Source organism: Bufo gargarizans, chromosome 5, assembly GCF_014858855.1.
Source record: "Bufo gargarizans isolate SCDJY-AF-19 chromosome 5, ASM1485885v1, whole genome shotgun sequence".
NCBI lineage: Eukaryota > Metazoa > Chordata > Amphibia > Anura > Bufonidae > Bufo > Bufo gargarizans.
Window position 1 is genome coordinate 197096517 of NC_058084.1, and position 19337 is coordinate 197115853.

The following is a 19337-nucleotide window of genomic DNA, read 5'->3' on the forward strand; positions in this document are numbered from 1 at the left end:
TAAGCTGGACGAGATTATCTCGGACGCTACGGGGGGCAAAAGCACCCACCTGCCCCAATCTAGATCCAAGCGCACCTTCAGAGTTTGGTGCTCTGGTCCTAGGAACCAATCCTTTTGTCACTTCTCCTCTTCCAGGTCTGCGATGGCCCCCTCCTCCCGTGGCTCTCAGGACTCCCACAAGAAGCCTTCACTTTAGCCCCAACCCTTCTGGCGCCCGCTGGCACAGTTCCAGAGAAGTTCTGCCTGCCCTGCGGCTCCCAAGCAGTCCTCCGCCTGAAGGGGCGCCCCCACCTCTTGCGGTGGGGGGCCGACTGCTTTCCTTTCAGCAGGTTTGGAGAGCTCACATCCAGGATGAGTGGGCCCTGGAAGTTGTAACCTCTGGTTAAAAAATAGTTTGTTTCCAGGCCTCCGGAGCGTTTCTTCCCTTCTCGGGTTCCAGGGGACCTGACTCTGACCTCTTACAGGCGGTCTCTTCCTTTCTGGACAGGGGAGTAATTGCCCCAGTCCTTCTACAGAAACAAGGCGCAGGGTTCTACTCCAACCTATTCGTCGTGCCAAACAAGGAGTGTTCAGTGCGCCCGGTCCTGGACCTGAAGCTGCTAAACAAGTCTGAGAGTGCGGAGGTTGGGGGTGGAATCCCTCCGCTCCGTTATCTCTTCTCTTCTTCCAGGGGAGCTCCTCGCGTCGTTGGACATCCGGGATGCCTATCTGCATATCCCTATCGTGGAAGCTCACTTCAGATTCCTGCGCTTCGCCATTGGGGGACATCATTATCAGTTTGTCGCACTTCCCTTTGGGCTGGCGACAGCCCCGCAGGTATTTACCAAGATCTTGGCGCCGCTCATGGCTCTTCTCCGTACCAGAGGCATATCTCTAATGCCCTACCTGGACGACATACTGATAAAGGCTCCCTCCCTTCCCCAGGCAGAGGACAGCGTCCGAATCACTGTTCAGACTCTGGAACAGTTCGGCTGGCTGATCAACTTCCTGAAGTCCTCTCTTCGTCCTTCCCAGAGGGTGATTTTCCTGGGGATGATTATAGACACCACGGCAGCCCGGCTATTCCTTCCGGATGCCAAGTCCTCTCGGATTCAGGAGTCGGTGTCTCGCCTTCTGCGCTCCCAGTATCTCTCCATCAGGGAGTGCATGCAGGCTCTGGGGCTGATGGTGGCCTCCTTCGAAGCCATCCCCTTTGCCCAGTTTCACACTCGTCCTCTGCAGCAGGCGATCCTGTCCTCCTGGGACAAGACATCGCGAGGTCTGGACTCTCGGATCCGCCTGCCTCCTCAGGTTCGCGCAGAACTCTCGTGGTGGCTCTCCTCTCACAGCCTGACGTCAAGGGAGTTCTTTCCTTCCAATCTCCTGGACGGTCGTCACCACCGCCGCCAGTCTCCTGGGTTGGGGTGGCGTTCTCCGGACGCGGACGGTTCAGGGGGTATGGTCAGCAGTGGAGGCCTCCCTTCCGATCAACATTCTGGAGCTCAGAGCAATTTTCCTCTCCCTTTCTCATTGGACGTCTCTCCTGGCGGGTCACCCGATCATCAGGGCGAGACCCAAAGTCGGATGGTGATGCAGGAGGTGAGAGGGATCCTTCAGTGGGCGGAGGCTCACGTTCCAGTTCTGTCAGCGGTGTACATCCTGGTGGTCGACAACTGGGTGGCAGACTTCCTCAGTCGCAACAAGGTGGTCTCTGCACCCGGACTTATTTGAGGAGGTCTGTCGTCGTTGGGGCAAACCGGACGTAGACTTGATGGAGTCCAGTCTCAACAACAAGGTTCCCACGTTCCTGGCCCGAGCTCGGGATCTGGGGGCGTACGGGGTAGACGCTCTGGTGTCTCCGTGGCAAGATTTCGCCCTCCTCTGTCTTTCCACCGCTGCTGTTACTCCCAAAGGTTCTTCGCAGGATCGCGGTAGAAGGGATCCCGGACATCCTCATCGCCCCTGATTGGCCGCTCCGCCCTGGTTCTCGGAGGTCACTCGGATGCTGGCGGACGTTCCGTGGCCTCTTCCTCTCAGGGAGGACCTGCTGTCTCAAGGACCGCTCTTCCACCAGAATTTACGGTCTCTTCGTTTAATGGCGTGGCTGTTGAGACCGCCATCCTGAAGAAGAGGGGCTTCTCGGACTTGTGAAGAACATGATCAAAGCCAGGAAACCAGCTTCCTCCCGGATATACTATCGTAACTGGAAGGCTTTTCTTGCCTTTTGCGAGAAGCTAGGCTTTTGTCCCCTTCGTTTCTCTTTTCCGGTGGTCCTCTCCTTTCTTCAGTCGGGCCTAGAGCTGGGAATATCCCTGAGCTCCCTAAAGGGTCAAGTTTCGGCTCTTGCCATTTTCTTTCAGCGGTCCCTGGTTCTGCTCGGGCCTGTGAGGACCTTCATGCAGGGGGTGGCGCATTCGGTTCCTCCGTATGTTCCTCCTCTGCCCCCCTGGGATCTCAATCTAGTTCTGTTTTCCCTCCAGGCGGCTCCCTTTGAACCCCTGAGGGAGATTTCCCTGACTCTTCTCACCTGGAAGGTGGTCTTTCTGGTGGCCATCACCTCTATCGTGCGGGTGTCGGAGCTGGCGGCTCTTTTCTCTAGGGAGCCCTTTTTGGTGGTGCTGCGTCCGGTCCCTTCTTTTTTGCCCAAGGTGGTCTCCACCTTCTATCTTAATGAGGACATAGTCCTGCCCTCTTTTTGCCCTTCTCCAGCGAACCCCAAGGAGCGTGCTCTCCATTCCCTGGACGTTGTCTGTGCTTTGAGGGTGTACCTTTCGGTGACTGCCCCTTTCCACCGTTCTGGCTCCCTTTTCGTGGTTCCCAAAGGGCCTCGCAAGGGTCTGGCGGCCTCCAAGGTCACTGTGGCTCGGTGGATTCGGTCGGCTATTGCCATGGCGTATCGTTCCCGTTGCAGAGTTCCCCCGGTAGCGGTTACCGCGCACTCCACCAGGGTGGTGGGGGACTTCTGGGCTAGGCGTAATCAAGCATCTGCATCGCAACTTTGTAAGGCGGCAACCTGGTCATCCTTACATACCGTTGCAAAGTTTTACCAACTGCACTCTTTGGCATCGGCTGATGCTGCCCTTGGACGCAAGGTATTGCAGGCAGTGGTTCCTGTTTGACCGTTGGACATGCTCCTCTGGCGGTGTTGATCTTTTTCCCACCCCATGGACTGCTCTGGGACGTCCCATGGTCTGTGTCCCCCAATGGAATGGGCGAGAAAAGGAGATTTTTTTTTTATTTTATTTTTTTTGTGAAACTCACCTGTAAAATCTTTTTCTCGTCTTTTCCATTGGGGGGGGGGGGGGGACACAGCTCCCACCCATTCTTGTCTGTTGCAGGAGGGGTTGGTTCACTTATGTTGGGACCTTATGGTTTCGGTCCGATGGCGGTATTCCTTTTATGTTTTTTCTTTTGCAAAGTTTTTGGTTGCCTACTGCTTTTGCACGCACTGAGGTCCTCCTGTGGGAGTCTGGGGGTATAGCCCGTGGAGGAGGAGCTTTCTTCTTTATTTGCATAGTGTCTCCTCTTAGTAATGGCCTAGGCTATACCATGGTCTTTGCCCCCTAATGGAAAAGACGAGAAAAAGATTTTACAGGTGAGTTTCACAAAAAAACTCCTTTTCTCCCATAGGACTCAAAGCGCATGCAATGATCCATAATACTAAAGAAGGTCTATGTGTGAAAGCTGAGGAGAGACTAAATTTAAAGTATTTGCTCTACCACCTTTTAGTCCTAATATCAACTCATGTTATGGAATTTAACAAGCATTGTATATCAATTATTGTACCATAGTAACCTCTTTAGGATGAATTTATTCAACGTACTAATATGTACATATTTATCAAAAGTTCTGCATTGTCTTCACACCTTGTGAAACCAGGCTACTATGATCCGAAAGACTCCTTAACTGACTATGGTGGTTCTGTCTTTAATGTGATCAAAGATGGAGGGTAGTTGGACCACACATTTCCCTCTGCATCCTCCATTGTAACACCTGGGGTCATTTAACAAACTGGTGTAAAGTCGAACTGGCTTAGTTGCCCATAGCAACCAATCGAGTTTCATTTTCGAAAAGAGATGTAAAAAATGAAAGGTGGAATCTGATTGGTTGCTATGGGCAACTAAGCCACTTCTACTTTACACCAGTTTGATAAATGACCCCCAACTGTGTCTGCAATAATTTGACCACTGCAGGCCTAAAGACCATAGTGCACATCTGGCTACATACCTTCTCATCAACTCTCACCTTCTTTAGATGAGCTTTGTTTCGTGTTAAAAAATCAACAGACCCTTTGTAAGGCACGGACTCTAATGGGTCGCACCCCTATTGTGTAGGGACGGGTCTCAAAAACCAAGTAGTTGCTGGGGTGCTTCACAAGCCACAAAACAATTTGTGTAAGATGTATTATTCGTACCGATTTAAAGGGGTTATCCCATATTTAATGTAAAAAATGAAAGTCAATATATATAGCCCCTCCTTAAAGGGAGTCTGTCACCTCCATATGGCCATAGACAGTGCATACATGGCTCTGTAGCACACCTATACAGGATTGTAATGGTACCTTTGTCTTTAGACTTGCACAAGCAGGAAAAACAAAGTTTAATTCATTTGCAAATGAGCACTCGCAAGTGCCCAGAGGCGACATTCAGTGTGTAAGTGCCCAGGCTGCTCTGCCTTCTTTTCACTTTACTCCTCCCCAATCTCTGCCTTTGCCCGCCCTCCAAGTCTCTTGCCTCATCGATAGGTCCGGACTTGGAGGGCAGAAAAAGGAAGAGGCTGGGGAGGAGTAAAGTGAAAAGAAGGCAGAGCAGCCTGGGCACCTACACACTGAACTCCTCCCCTGGGCACTTGCAAGTGCTCATTTGCATATGAATTAAACTTCGTTTTTCCTGCTGGTGCAAGTCTAAAGAAAAGAACAAAGGTACCATTACAATCCTGTATAGGTGTGCTACAGAGCCATGTAAGCACTGTATATGGCCATATGGAGGTGACAGACTGAAGTTCCTGTTCCCTTGTCATGGGCTCATGAAAGTGATTTACGGTGAGTGTAATCTTAAATTTCATTACATGCAATTACAGAAATATTCACATCCAGGTGCTGGTTTAAAAAATTTAGAATATTTTTTTGTAAAGCAAGCAAATTAGTCTCTATATATTTATTTAATTTGGGAATGTCACTGTGCACTGAAAGTACGTAAGTGCCCCTTCAGTCTGAATATTGTGGGGGTACCAACATATGAATCCCGCAAATAAAGAAGTAATTGTATTTCCTACCAATGTGTCTTAGAGTAGGGAAACATTCTTTAAAGGGGTATTTTCATCAACAGTTTTCATGCTTACCTGCGGCGAGCGCGACTTTCGCTTCCTGGATTCTATGCGTGCTCTGGATTGACTTCTTCTCCCGGCCGGGCCGTGCTCTGTCTTCAACTTGCACGCCCAATGGTGACTTATTCCTGGCCTGTATACAGAGCCTGCGGCTCTGTACTATACTGGCCAGGAAGAAGTCATCATGGCGTGTGCACGTTCAGGACATTGAGCGGCCCAGCTGGGAGAAAATCTTCAGTCTTTTGCCGCGGATTCGACAGGGGAGACAAAAGACAACAATCGGGTAACAGATTTAACAGTGATCATTGTGATGGGAATACCCCTTTTAATGCGGAAAGCCTCCTGGTTATTGTTCTTGTCCGTTTAGCTGTAGTAATTGGCATTCTTCTGGCTTTTGAACTAGTCTTAGCTGCCTGGAGCATCCATATCTGCTAGTGAAGTGGTGAAGCCTACTGCGGAAAGCCTCCTGGTAATTGTTCTTGTCCGTTTAGCTGTAGTAATTGGCATTCTTCTGGCTTTTGATCTAGACTTTGCTGCCTGGAGCATCCATATCTGCTAGTGAAGTGGTGAAGCCTACTTCCAGTACATCAACTGCTTTTAACAAATCTGGTGATAAACTGTATGCCCATCAAATGGTGCGTACAGATGCCAGAGAGCAGAAGTTGGATGCCTTTCTTCAACCTCTACCAAAACCGCAGCCATCCCGTGTCCCAGAAGCTAAAGTTGTGGAAGAGCAAAAAGATGATAAAGTCAATCCAGAATGCAGCATTACAGAAACGATAAGTGATCTTGAAATGCTTGATGATTCTGATTTACTAACTTCTGTTGAAGAAAGTGAAATGCATACAGATGACATTGAAGAAAGTGAAGCAAGCACTTCTTCAGGTAGTGGTCTACACAGGTCAGTGCTACCTCCTTTATAATAATTTGATTTGTCTTATGTTATCCTGCCTCTCTAGCGCCAATGAGGTTAGGCTCCTTTCTCATTAGCGTTTTCAATTCCACTATTGAGATCTCAATACTGGAAAAAAATGCATTCCGTTCTGTTTGGTTGCGTTCCCATCACGGACGGAAAAACGCTGCAAGCAGTGTTTTTTTCTGTCTGCAATGTGGTGTGGAGCTAGACGGAGCCGTCCTGACACACAATGTAAGTCAATAGGGACGGATCAGTTTTCTCTGACACAAACTAGCACAATAGAAAACAGATCCATCCCCCATTGACTTTCAATGGTGTTCAAGACGTATCCGTCATGGCTATAGAAGACATAATATAACCGGATCCGTTCATGACAGATGCATGTGGTTGTATTATTGTAACGGAAGTGTTTTTGCAGATCCATAACGCTATTGTGAAAGTAGCCTTAGTTTGTTTGCTTGTCATTCCAACAGCTTTTTGCATCTGCTTCAGACCTGTAAATCATTGTTTTTTTTTTTTTTTTTTTTTTTTTTTGTTTTTTTTATTTATTTAAAGTGTACCTGAGTTTTCACCCAAAAAGGAAAACTATGCTGAGTCCTCACTGCCCAACAATTCTGTGCAGAAAGAGTCTCACCGTACTCTGATAGATACATTTAATTCCCGTGCTATTCCACCCCAGTTCTGTGGCATTGCCGTTTTCTCTTGTGGTGTGTCCCCTCGATGTCAGTCTGGCAGTACTGTACTGAAAATGCTCCTGTTTTCATATTTCCCTACATGGATTACATAGCAGACAAAATCATGATTCCGGCTGCTTAGTTTTGTCTTTTGTCTAGATTGCTTAGCAGTAAGAGCCGCAAGGAATACTTAGGAGGGAACATGCAACTAACGTGATCTCGTCTTATATAGTGTGTACTACTCTGCCCATGCCGTTATGCTGCTGGTGGTCTCCCTGCCGTAACCTTTATAGGCAAAACGTGTTGGAGAGCGGTGCTCAGCACATAGGACAGCCAATCCAGGTCCAGAGATTAGGTTCCAGCGCCAGATCAGGGATTGCCCATCTCAAGGCAGGTGCTCCACTTGTATCTGGCATTATGTAAGGAACAATATTTGAACCCTTGTTGACTAAACTGTTCTAGAACTCTGCATGTTTGAGTTTGGTATTATCACAAAGTTCAGTTTTTTTTCTATCCTAATGACAATAAACGTTACATTTTAATTATCACGTTAGTTACATGTTCCTTCACTAAGTATTCCTTGTGGCTCTAAGCTGTGAACATACCTCAATTGGGCTCACTTATCAAAAGAAAAGGTTTTTTCTCGCCCAATTCCTTGGGGGACACAGGAACTCTTGGGTATAGCTTATCTCCATAGGAGGCGTGACACTAAGTAAAAGACTGTTAAGCCCCTCCTCCAGCAGCTATACCCTCAGCCTGGAGAGAGAGACTTCCAGTTTTTTGCTTAGTGTCAAGGAGGCAAGACACTCTCTGCACTGCAGAGTTGTCTTGTGAAGATTTTAGAGTTTTTAATTTTTTATTTTACTTTTTTCACTTGGATATTTCCACAGGGACAACAGAGTCGCAGTAGACTTCTCTGTTTTCCCGGGGTTGAGCTGCACCAGGGCCGGTTATCCGCCCTGCTGCCTCCCCCACAGAAGAAAAGGAGGACCAGGGCAGCTCATGCTCCCCTGCATCCCGCCAGCACTGGGTCGCCCACCTGCAAGCCCCTCTCCAGCTACTGTCACTCTGTGCCAGTGGCTGAAGGGGCGTCCCAGCTGGATGGACTAGAGGGTGAAGACGTCGCAGGTGAGGTGGCTAGTGCAGCCGTTCCGCTCCCTCCCCTCCCTCCTCCCCTCTCCTCTCCGGTCTCCCCTTTACTGATGGCCTCGTTTAGCGTTCTGTTGGCGCGATTCGGCGGCCTGGCGCCCTGTTTTGTACAGTCTGGGACAAGTCCCAGGAGAGCTGAGCGGCGCTCATGGGGGAGACTTGTTTGAGGGCGGCCGGGTATGCGACCGCTGTGCCGTTGCATGGCAGGACGCCGACACCCGGTCCTTCTCTTTGGGCTTCCTACCTCGCTTCCGCTGCGGCGGGGGCCATTGGGGAGACCTGTAATGGTTAGGCGCGGCATTTGAATCGCGCGCGCGCGCGATAATTTTTTCGTTGGGGGGCGGAGTTTCGGACCGGCCCAGCGCTGGCTTGGTCTTCATTCAGGGGCCGGACGCCTTTCTTCCCGCGCCTCTTTGGTCCCGCCCACTCTCGTGCCTGCGTGCTTCTGGGAGCTCACTGCAGGACGGACCATTGCTTTGATTGCACACCGCCGTTCTGCTGCTGCTGCCGCTGCCGTTCAGCTTCCTTCCTTCTGTGACCTGGTAGGACTGTTGACCCTTCCTCACTGTAGCCCCCTGGCCTGGACTCAGGTTTTTTTCCTTGCTCCTACCAACATGTCTGACCCCTTAGTGCCGGTGGGACCTTGGTATCATACCTGCACCGCATGTAAGGCGCCCTTTCCTCAAGGGCAGTCTGACCCGCATTGCTCGCTTTGCAAAGACCCATCGCAGGGTCCGCCATCTGTTGTGTCACCCCCTGGCCTCTTGGATCCCCCTGACTGGGCTAGATCCCTCTCCCAGGCTGTGGTTAGTCTCACTAGCGTTGTGGGCCGACTTGCAGATGTGTTGCCCTTATCGCAGCCGGATGATTCCCCTGCTGGGCCCTCCGGGTCCGCTGTCCTGGCCGACCCGTCTGAGTCTCTTTCTGCAGGCGATTCCTCTAGAGCCCGCCAATCCCAGAAGCGGTCTAGGGCGGATCACCGGTCATCCTCGGATGCTTCGGTATCCCCCCCAAGGGTGCGTTCTCAGTCGGGCCCTTCCTCCTTGCAGGATTTGCCCTCTGAAGGGGAGCTGGTTGATTCCGATTGGGATATGGATTCGGCGCTGCCTTCAAAGCTGGCTTCCGCTGTGGGCCACCTTATAAACAGTATCCGTGATACCTTTAAAATTCGCGATGATCCTCCTGATCCTGAGAAAACCAGTGTTTCCTTTTTTCGCCAGAAGCAGGCTTCTGCGGTTTTTCCCCTCCATGCTGACTTTTCGTCAGTGGTTTCTAAGGCCTGGGCCCGTCCTGATGCACGGTTTACCCCGCCAAAAAAGTTAGATGTTTGTTATCCGTTTCCGGCGGATTGCATCACAAACTGGGCGTCTCCTCCTAAGGTCGACCCCCCTGTGGCCCGTTTGTCCAAGAGCACGGCTATTCCCGTCGCAGATGGTTCTTCCTTACAATCCACTGAAGATCGCCGTATAGAGGCCCTTACAAAGGGTATATTTTCGGCCTCCGGATCCGCGCTTAGGCCAGTCTTTGCTTCCGCTTGGGCGGGTAAAGCGGTTTCAGAATGGGCATCTCAGCTGGATCTGGAGCTTGAATCTGACGTCCCTATTCAAGACCTCCGTGCCCTGGCTCAACTTATCGTTCAGGCTGGAAAATTTGTATGTGAAGCATCCCTGGATGCAGGGGCTCTTATTGCCCGTTCGTCTGCTCTGGCCGTGTCGGCTAGGAGAGAGCTTTGGTTAAAGGTTTGGTCAGCGGACGCCGCGTCAAAGCGGTCTCTTACTAGCCTTCCTTTCTCTGGTGCTCGTTTATTCGGAACCCGTTTGGATGAAATCATCTCGGAAGCCACGGGGGGGAAGAGTACCCATCTTCCCCAATCCAAGGCTAGGAGCTCCACTCGTGGTCGTCCCACCTTCTCCCGTTTCAGGTCTTCTCGTAGGGCTTCCGCTCCTCGCTCCGCCTCTGGTCCGTCCGCTAACCCTGTCCAGGACAGGCGTAAGAAACCCTTTTTTCGGACCCAGCCCTCCTGGCGCAAATCTCAACCTGCTCGCGCTCCCGCGACCAAGCAGCCCCCCGCCTGAAGGTGCGCCCCCACCCACCCGGGTGGGGGGACGTCTCCTCCTGTTCAGGGACTTCTGGCAGGCGCACGTCTCCGACGCCTGGGCTCTCGAGGTTGTGTCTTCCGGGTACAAACTCGAGCTTGCGTCCCTTCCCCCAGTTCGGTTCTTTCGCTCTCGGGTTCCCCGGGATTCCCGAGGGGCGGCCGATTTCTTTGCTGCCGTTCAGACTCTTCTAGACAAAGGAGTCATCACCCCGGTTCCTATGGGAGACAGGTTCAAGGGGTTCTATTCGAACCTTTTTGTGGTCCCCAAGAAGGAGGGTTCGGTGCGACCCATTCTGGATCTAAAACGGCTGAACCGCTTCCTTCGTCTTCAGCGTTTCCGGATGGAGTCTCTCAGGTCGGTGGTGGCCTCTCTGGAACAGGGGGAGTTCCTGGCCTCCATCGACATCCAAGACGCCTACCTTCACATTCCAATCGCACTGTGTCATCAGTGCTTTCTGCGTTTTGCAGTGGGGTCCGAACACTACCAGTTCGTTGCCCTTCCCTTCGGGCTGGCGACGGCCCCTCGTGTTTTCACGAAGGTCCTGGCCCCGGTCCTCGCCTTACTTCGTTCCAGGGGAGTTTTTCTGCTTCCATATCTAGACGACCTCCTAATCAAGGCGCCTTCTCTGTCACTGACTTCAGCCAGCGTGGATCTCTCGCTGCAGACCTTGCGCCGGTTCGGTTGGGTTATCAACCTGCCCAAATCCTCTCTTGTTCCTTCCCGGCAATTGGTCTTTCTGGGGATGCTGCTGGATACCGATTCAGCGGTGGTTCGACTTCCGTTGGAGAAGCGCCTGCTCCTCCATCGGTCGGTTCGGAGCCTTCTGTCCCACCGCCGTCCTTCTTTCCGGTTCAGCATGCGGGTCCTGGGTCAGATGGTGTCCTGCTTCGAGGCGATTCCTTATGCGCAGTACCACTCCCGCATCTTTCAGACGGCCATTCTGTCCGCTTGGGACAAGTCCCAGGAGAGTCTGGATCGGCATTTTCCCCTTTCCCCCCAGGTTCGTTCCTCTCTCCTCTGGTGGCTGCGGACCCCTCTTCAGGGGAAGTCTTTCCTGCCAATGACTTGGCTGGTGATTACCACCGATGCCAGTCTGCGGGGTTGGGGGGGAGTGTTTCCTCCTCGGTCCGTCCAGGGCACTTGGTCTCCGTCGGAGTCCAGACTGCCGATCAATGTTCTGGAGCTGAGGGCCATCCTCTTCTCGCTCCGACACTGGACTTCGTTGCTTCAGGGTCGCCCTGTTCGGGTCCAGTCGGACAATGCCACGGCTGTGGCGTACATAAATCACCAGGGGGGCACTCGCAGCACGGCGGCGATGAGGGAGGTGTCTCTGATCCTTCGCTGGGCGGAGGTTCATGTTCCGGCCCTTTCGGCCATTTACATTCCGGGGGTGGACAATTGGGCGGCGGATTTCCTCAGTCGGACGACGATCGACCCGGGGGAGTGGTCTCTGCACCCCGACGTCTTCGAGTCTCTTTGTCTCCGTTGGGGTCGTCCGGACGTGGATCTCATGGCCTCCAGATTCAACTACAAACTTCCCATCTACGTGGCCAGGGCCAAAGATCCGGACGCTTACGGCGCGGACGCGCTCGTCCTCCCCTGGACGGAGTTTTCGCTCCTCTACGTGTTTCCGCCCCTGCCTCTTCTTCCGCGTGTCCTTCGGAAGATTGCGGCGGAAGGCACGCCAGCAATCCTAATCGCCCCGGACTGGCCGCGTCGTCCGTGGTACGCCGACCTTATGTTGCTTCTGGCAGACGCTCCCTTGCCTCTGCCTCTCAGAGAAGACCTCCTCTCTCAGGGGCCGATCTTCCACCAGCATTTAGGGTCGCTACGTTTGACGGCGTGGCTATTGAAACCGCGGTCCTGACGCGGCGGGGGTTTTCGGCTGACGTGGTCCGTACCATGATTCGTGCACGAAAACCGGCCTCGGCCAGGATTTATTATCGTACCTGGCGGGCCTATTTGGCTTTCTGTGAGGCCTTGGGGACTCCCCCTCTGAGGTTTTCCCTTCCTACGGTTTTATCCTTTTTGCAATCTGGTCTGGTTCTGGGCTTGGGTCTCAGTACCCTGAAGGGTCAGATTTCGGCTCTTTCGGTCCTTTTTCAGCGTCCACTGGCTCCGCTCGGTCCGGTTAAGACCTTTCTTCAGGGGGTTGCTCACTGTGCTCCCCCCTATCGCCCATCTGTTCCTGCTTGGGATCTCAACGTTGTGTTGGCGGCTCTCCAATCTTCCCCTTTCGAGCCTCTGCACAAGGTTTCCCCTCGCTTGTTGTCTTGCAAAGTTTTCTTTCTCGTCGCTATCACGTCTCTTCGGCGTGTGTCTGAGTTGGCGGCTCTTTCTTGCGTGGAGCCCTTCTTGGTTTTTCACCAGGACAAGGTGGTTCTCCGCCCTGTTCCGGAATTTCTTCCGAAGGTGGTGTCCGCCTTTCACCTGAATGAGGACATTGTCCTTCCTTCTCTGTGTCCGTCCCCGTCGCACCCCCGGGAGCGGGAGCTTCACCGTCTGGATGTTGTTCGGGCTCTCAGGATCTACCTGGATGTGACCAGACCCTTTCGACGCTCGGATTCTCTGTTTGTGATTCCGGAGGGTCCGCGCAGGGGGCTGGTGGCGTCTAAGGTGGTTGTTGCCCGCTTTCTCAAGATGGCTATCATTGAGGCTTACCGTGCTCGGGGCAGGGATCCGCCCTTTGGTGTTACCGCTCATTCTACCAGAGCGGTCGGGGCTTCCTGGGCTCAGCGTAATCGTGCCTCGGCTGAACAACTGTGCAAGGCGGCCACCTGGTCTTCTTTGCACACGTTCACCAAGTTTTACAGGGTGAACACTTATGCCTCGGCGGATGCTGCTTTGGGCCGCTTGGTCTTGCAGGCGGCGGTGCCTTAATGTTTACGGTGCCTAGTTCGCTTTTGATTGTGGTCCCTCCCTGTTTGTGGACTGCTTTTGAACGTCCCAAGAGTTCCTGTGTCCCCCAAGGAATTGGGCGAGAAAACGAGATTTTTGTATAACTTACCAGTAAAATCTCTTTCTCGCTCTTCCTTGGGGGACACAGCACCCGCCCATTGTTTTTTTTTTTGGCCTTCGGGTGCTTTTTTCTGACTTGTTGGTATTGGTTTGGTTACTCCTTGCCTTTGTCTTGCACTACTTGGGCACATAACTGGAAGTCTCTCTCTCCAGGCTGAGGGTATAGCTGCTGGAGGAGGGGCTTAACAGTCTTTTACTTAGTGTCACGCCTCCTATGGAGATAAGCTATACCCAAGAGTTCCTGTGTCCCCCAAGGAAGAGCGAGAAAGAGATTTTACTGGTAAGTTATACAAAAATCTCGTTTTTTTTCTGCCCTTCCCTTTTTGCAGTCCCAATAGGGACATGTCAGGGATATAGACTTAGCAGTAAGTGCTCTTTGACACCAGTGTGTCCCTTGCAGGAATCACACTCCATGTGAGAGAGGGATCATGCAGTCTGGACTACAGAAACGCACGGCATTATCATGATTGATCATGCTGTGTATGCCTGTGCCTGGCCTTTCTGTAACAGAATCATACTGACAGCTTTATGTCAGTATGATTCCCTTACAGAAAGGTCACACAGAGGTTCACAGCATTATAAATCATGATAATGCCGTGTGCTTCTGTAGTCCAGACCACACGATCTCTCTCTCTCACGGAGCATGATTCCCGCCAGGGACACACTCGTATAAAGTACGGTATGTGCATTACAAAGTTGCTACATATCACATATTCTATGATGTTTGCATTAGTAATGTCAAAAGTTAGTGTCCACTTAAATCAACCAAGTTATGATTTTCATGTAGGAAGAAGAGGCCACGTGCAGAGTCTGATGTGGAGATGGATGATACCGGGATAGACAGAACAATGACTGCAGCTTCTGCACCAAGGAGAAGGGTTATCAATTTAACCAGTGTGTTGAGTCTGCAGAAAGACATTGAAGACAGAGCTCACAAAAGTAGGTTCATTATTGACTTAGGTTAGTAAGCAGGGCTTGTACCCGCAGGCTTTTTATTGTCTTACCATGCAAATTCTAATAAATACAGACAGAATTGTTAAAGGGGTTGTGTAGTTTCAAGAGGAAACCAGACAACTCAAGGGATTGACCTGTAATAAAGAATAGATGATTACTTACCTGACATCCCACACCACCACCTCTTGGCATGTCTCTGTTTTCCAGTTGCAACAGTCGCATGTTGGCGACGTGTCATCACCTGTGCAACAGCCAGAGTAATTGTGCTTTCACTAGGGCTGTATCTGACAAAGCCTGCCCCCGTACTGATGTGCATCGGGTATCAGCCTTACCCCCTTCAGTGTAGGGTTTTCACAATACCAAAATGTTGATTCGATTTCGATACCATAAAAACGTATTGCGATATTCGATACCACGCGAAAAAAAAAAAAAAGTTTCTCGCCCAATTCCTTGGGGGACACAGGAACTCTTGGGTATAGCTTATCTCCATAGGAGGCGTGACACTAAGTAAAAGACTGTTAAGCCCCTCCTCCAGCAGCTATACCCTCAGCCTGGAGAGAGAGACTTCCAGTTTTTTGCTTAGTGTCAAGGAGGCAAGACACTCTCTGCACTGCAGAGTTGTCTTTGTGAAGATTTTAATTTTTTATTTTATTTTTGTTTTTTTCACTTGATTTTTTTCCATAGGGACAACAGAGTCGCAGCAGACTTCTCTGTTTTCCCGGGGTTGAGCTGCGCCAGGGCCGGTTATCTGCCTCCCCCACAGAAGAAAAGGAGGACCAGGGCAGCTCTTGCTCCCCTGCATCCCGCCAGCACTGGGTCGCCCACCTGCAAGCCCCTCTCCAGCTGCTGCCACTTCTGTGTCAGTGGCTGAAGGGGCGTCCCAGCTGGATGGAATAGAGGGTGAAGTCGCCGAATGGTGAGGTGGCTGTACAGCCGTGCGCTCCCCTCCCCCCTCTCCTCCCCTCTCTTCTTTTCCCCGTTCTCGCTCCTGTCCCCGTTAGCTGGCTCCTACCGTTGCGGGCCTCCGTTGCTCGATTCAGCTGGCCTATCTATCTATCGGCACTCTCTGGGCAGGCTGAGCGGCGTAATGAGGGAGGGTTACTGCTGTGGCGACGCGGATCCTCTCCGTCGGCTCCTGCCTTCAGAGACCCGTTGCGGGTCCGGAGGGGGACATCTCTGTATTGTCGGGGTTCGGCGGGGAGAGTCTGGATCAGCACGGGCGGCATTTTGTTCGCGCGCGCGCGAAATGTCTCGGCGGGGGGCGGAGTTTTTCAGGCGCTTTGGGCTCTGGATTCAATTAAGGGGCGGACGTCCTTTCTCCCGCTCCTCACCGGCCCCGCCCCCTCTCGTGCCTGCTTGTGTGCAGGACGGATCTTGCTGCTGTCTTCTGCTGTGCCGCGGTCGTCTGCTTGGAGCTAGTCGATTCACTGTGACCTGGTAGGACTGTTGAACCTCTCCATCTAAGCACCCCTCTGGCCTGGAATATATTTTCCAACCAACATGTCTGACCCCTTAGTGCCTGTGGGACCTTGGTATCATACCTGCACCGCGTGTAAGGCGCCGTTCCCTCAAGGGCAGTCAGACCCACATTGCTCGGCTTGCAAAGACCCATTGCAGGGCCCGCCATCTGTTGTGTCACCCCCTGGCCTCTTGGATCCCCCTGACTGGGCTAGATCCCTGTCCCAGGCTGTGGTTAGTCTCACTAGCGTTGTGGGCCGACTTGCAGATGCGTTGCCGTTGCCGCAGCCGGATGATTCCCCTGCTGGCCCCTCCGGGTCCGCTGTTGTGGTCGACCCGGCTGAGTCCCTCTCCGCAGGCGATTCCTCTAGAGCCCGTCAACCCCAGAAGCGGCCGAGGGTGGACCACCGGTCATCCTCAGATGCTTCGGTATCCCCCCCAAGGGTGCGTTCTCTGTCGGGTCCTTCCTCCCAACAGGATGGGCTCTCTGAAGGGGAACTAGTCGATTCCGATTGGGATATGGACTCGGCACTGCCCTCAAAGCTGGCCTCTGCCGTGGGCCACCTTATTAGCAATATCCGTGATACTTTTAAGATTCACGATGATCCCCCTGATCCTGAAAGGACCAGTGTTTCCTTTTTTCGCCTAAAACAGGCGTCTGCAGTTTTTCCCCTCCATGCTGACTTTTCGTCAGTGGTTTCTAAGGCCTGGGCCCGTCCTGACGCACGGTTTACCCCGCCAAAAAAGTTGGATGTCTGTTATCCGTTCCCGGCGGATTGCATTTCTAACTGGGCGTCCCCCCCTAAGGTCGACCCCCCGGTGGCCCGTCTATCCAGGAGCACGGCTATTCCCGTTGCGGATGGTTCTTCCTTACAATCTACTGAGGATCGCCGCATAGAGACCCTTACAAAGGGTATCTTTGCGGCCTCCGGTTCCGCTCTTAGGCCGATTTTTGCCTCCGCTTGGGCTGGAAAAGCGGTTTCAGAGTGGGCGTCTCAGCTGGATCTGGAGCTTGAGTCCGACGTCCCTATTCAAGACCTCCGTGCTCTGGCTCAACTTATCGTTCAGGCCGGTAAGTTTGTCTGTGAAGCATCCCTGGATGCCGGGGCTCTCGTCGCCCGTTCGTCTGCCCTGGCCGTTTCGGCTAGAAGGGAGCTTTGGTTAAAGGTTTGGTCGGCGGACGCCGCGTCTAAGCGGTCTCTTACTAGCCTTCCCTTTACTGGTTCTCGTTTGTTCGGGACTCGCTTGGATGAAATCATCTCTGAAGCCACAGGGGGGAAGAGTACTCATCTTCCCCAATCTAAGGCTAGAGGCGCCACTCGTGGTCGTCCCACCTTCCCCCGCTTCAGGTCTTCTCGTAGGGCTTCCGCTCCTCGCACCGCTTCAGGTCCATCCGCTAATCCGGTCCAGGACAGGCGTAAAAAACCCTTTTTTCGGACCCAGCCCTCCTGGCGCAAGTCACAACCTGCTCGCGCTCCTGCGACCAAGCAGGCCCCCGCCTGAAGGTGCGCCCCCACCCACCCGGGTGGGGGGACGTCTCCTCCTGTTCAGGGACTTCTGGCAGGCGCACGTCTCCGACGCCTGGACCCTCGAGGTTGTGTCTTCCGGGTACAAACTCGAGTTTGCGTCCCTTCCCCCAGTTCGGTTCTTTCGTTCCCGGGTTCCCCTGGATCCCCGAGGGGCGGCCGATTTCTTTGCGGCCGTTCACACCCTTCTGGACAAGGGAGTCATCGCCCCGGTTCCTATGGGGGACAGGTTCAAGGGGTTCTACTCGAACCTTTTTGTGGTCCCCAAGAAAGAAGGTTCGGTACGTCCCATTCTGGATCTGAAGAGGCTGAACCGCTTCCTTGGTCTTCGGCGGTTCCGGATGGAGTCTCTCAGGTCGGTGGTGGCTTCTCTGGAACAGGGGGAGTTCCTGGCCTCCATCGACATCCAGGACGCCTATCTTCATATTCCAATCGCGCGTTGTCATCAATGCTTTCTGCGCTTTGCAGTGGGGTCCGACCACTACCAGTTCGTGGCTCTTCCCTTCGGGCTGGCGACGGCCCCTCGTGTGTTCACGAAGGTCCTTGCCCCCGTCCTCGCCTTACTTCGTTCCAGGGGAGTTTTTCTACTTCCGTATCTGGACGATCTCCTAATCAAGGCGCCTTCTCTGTCACAGACTTCCGCCAGTGTGGATCTCTCGCTGCAAACCTTGCGCCGCTTCGGTTGGATTATCAACCTGCCCAAATCCTCTCTTGTTCCTTCCCGGCAATTGGTCTTTCTGGGGATGCTGCTGGATACGGAGTCAGCGGTGGTTCGGCTTCCGTTGGAAAAGCGCCAGCTCCTTCACCGGTCGGTTCAGAGCCTTCTGTCCCACCGCCGCCCTTCCTTCCGGTTCAGCATGCGGGTCCTGGGACAGATGGTGTCCTGCTTCGAGGCGATTCCTTACGCACAGTTCCACTCCCGCATCTTTCAGACGGCCATTCTGTCCGCTTGGGACAAGTCCCAGGAGAGTCTGGATCGGCATTTTCCCCTTTCCCCCCAGGTTCGTTCCTCTCTCCTCTGGTGGCTGCGGACCCCTCTTCAGGGGAAGTCTTTCCTGCCAATGACTTGGCTGGTGATTACCACCGATGCCGGTCTGCGGGGTTGGGGGGGCGTGTTTCCTCCTCGGTCCGTCCAGGGCACTTGGTCTCCGTCGGAGTCCAGACTGCCGATCAATGTTCTGGAGCTGAGGGCCATCCTCTTCTCGCTCCGACACTGGACTTCGTTGCTTCAGGGTCGCCCTGTTCGGGTCCAGTCGGACAATGCCACGGCTGTGGCGTACATAAATCACCAGGGGGGCACTCGCAGCGCGGCGGCGATGAGGGAGGTGTCTCTGATCCTTCGCTGGGCGGAGGTTCATGTTCCGGCCCTTTCGGCCATTTACATTCCGGGGGTGGACAATTGGGCGGCGGATTTCCTCAGTCGGACGACGATCGACCCGGGGGAGTGGTCTCTGCACCCCGACGTCTTCGAGTCTCTTTGTCTCCGTTGGGGTCGTCCGGACGTGGATCTCATGGCCTCCAGATTCAACTACAAACTTCCCATCTACGTGGCCAGGGCCAAAGATCCGGACGCTTACGGCGCGGACGCGCTCGTCCTCCCCTGGACGGAGTTTTCGCTCCTCTACGTGTTTCCGCCCCTGCCTCTTCTTCCGCGTGTCCTTCGGAAGATTGCGGCGGAGGGCACGACAGCAATCCTAATCGCCCCGGACTGGCCGCGTCGTCCGTGGTACGCCGACCTTATGTTGCTTCTGGCAGACGCTCCCTTGCCTCTGCCTCTCAGAGAAGACCTCCTCTCTCAGGGGCCGATCTTCCACCAGCATTTAAGGTCGCTACGTTTGACGGCGTGGCTATTGAAACCGCGGTCCTGACGCGGCGGGGGTTTTCGGCTGACGTGGTCCGTACCATGATTCGTGCACGAAAACCGGCCTCGGCCAGGATTTATTATCGTACCTGGCGGGCCTATTTGGCTTTCTGTGAGGCCTTGGGGACTCCCCCTCTGAGGTTTTCCCTTCCTACGGTTTTATCCTTTTTGCAATCTGGTCTGGTTCTGGGCTTGGGTCTCAGTACCCTGAAGGGTCAGATTTCGGCTCTTTCGGTCCTTTTTCAGCGTCCACTGGCTCCGCTCGGTCCGGTTAAGACCTTTCTTCAGGGGGTTGCTCACTGTGCTCCCCCCTATCGTCCTCCTGTTCCGGCTTGGGATCTTAACGTTGTGTTGGCGGCTCTCCAGTCTTCCCCTTTC

The 19337-nt window shown here is 53.3% G+C and overlaps 1 protein-coding gene across 4 annotated transcripts in view; it reads left to right on the forward strand.

Annotated features, from left to right (window-relative positions):
• The window catches only part of MLH1 (mutL homolog 1), a 127399-nt gene that overhangs the window by 51878 nt on the left and 56184 nt on the right, over positions 1-19337 (forward strand). For all 4 annotated transcript variants that reach the window (XM_044292825.1, XM_044292826.1, XM_044292827.1 and 1 more), the window contains 2 exons: positions 5832-6205; positions 13948-14099. In XM_044292825.1, the coding sequence (XP_044148760.1) occupies positions 5832-6205; positions 13948-14099 (526 nt within the window). The remainder of the gene's footprint in view (positions 1-5831; positions 6206-13947; positions 14100-19337) is intronic.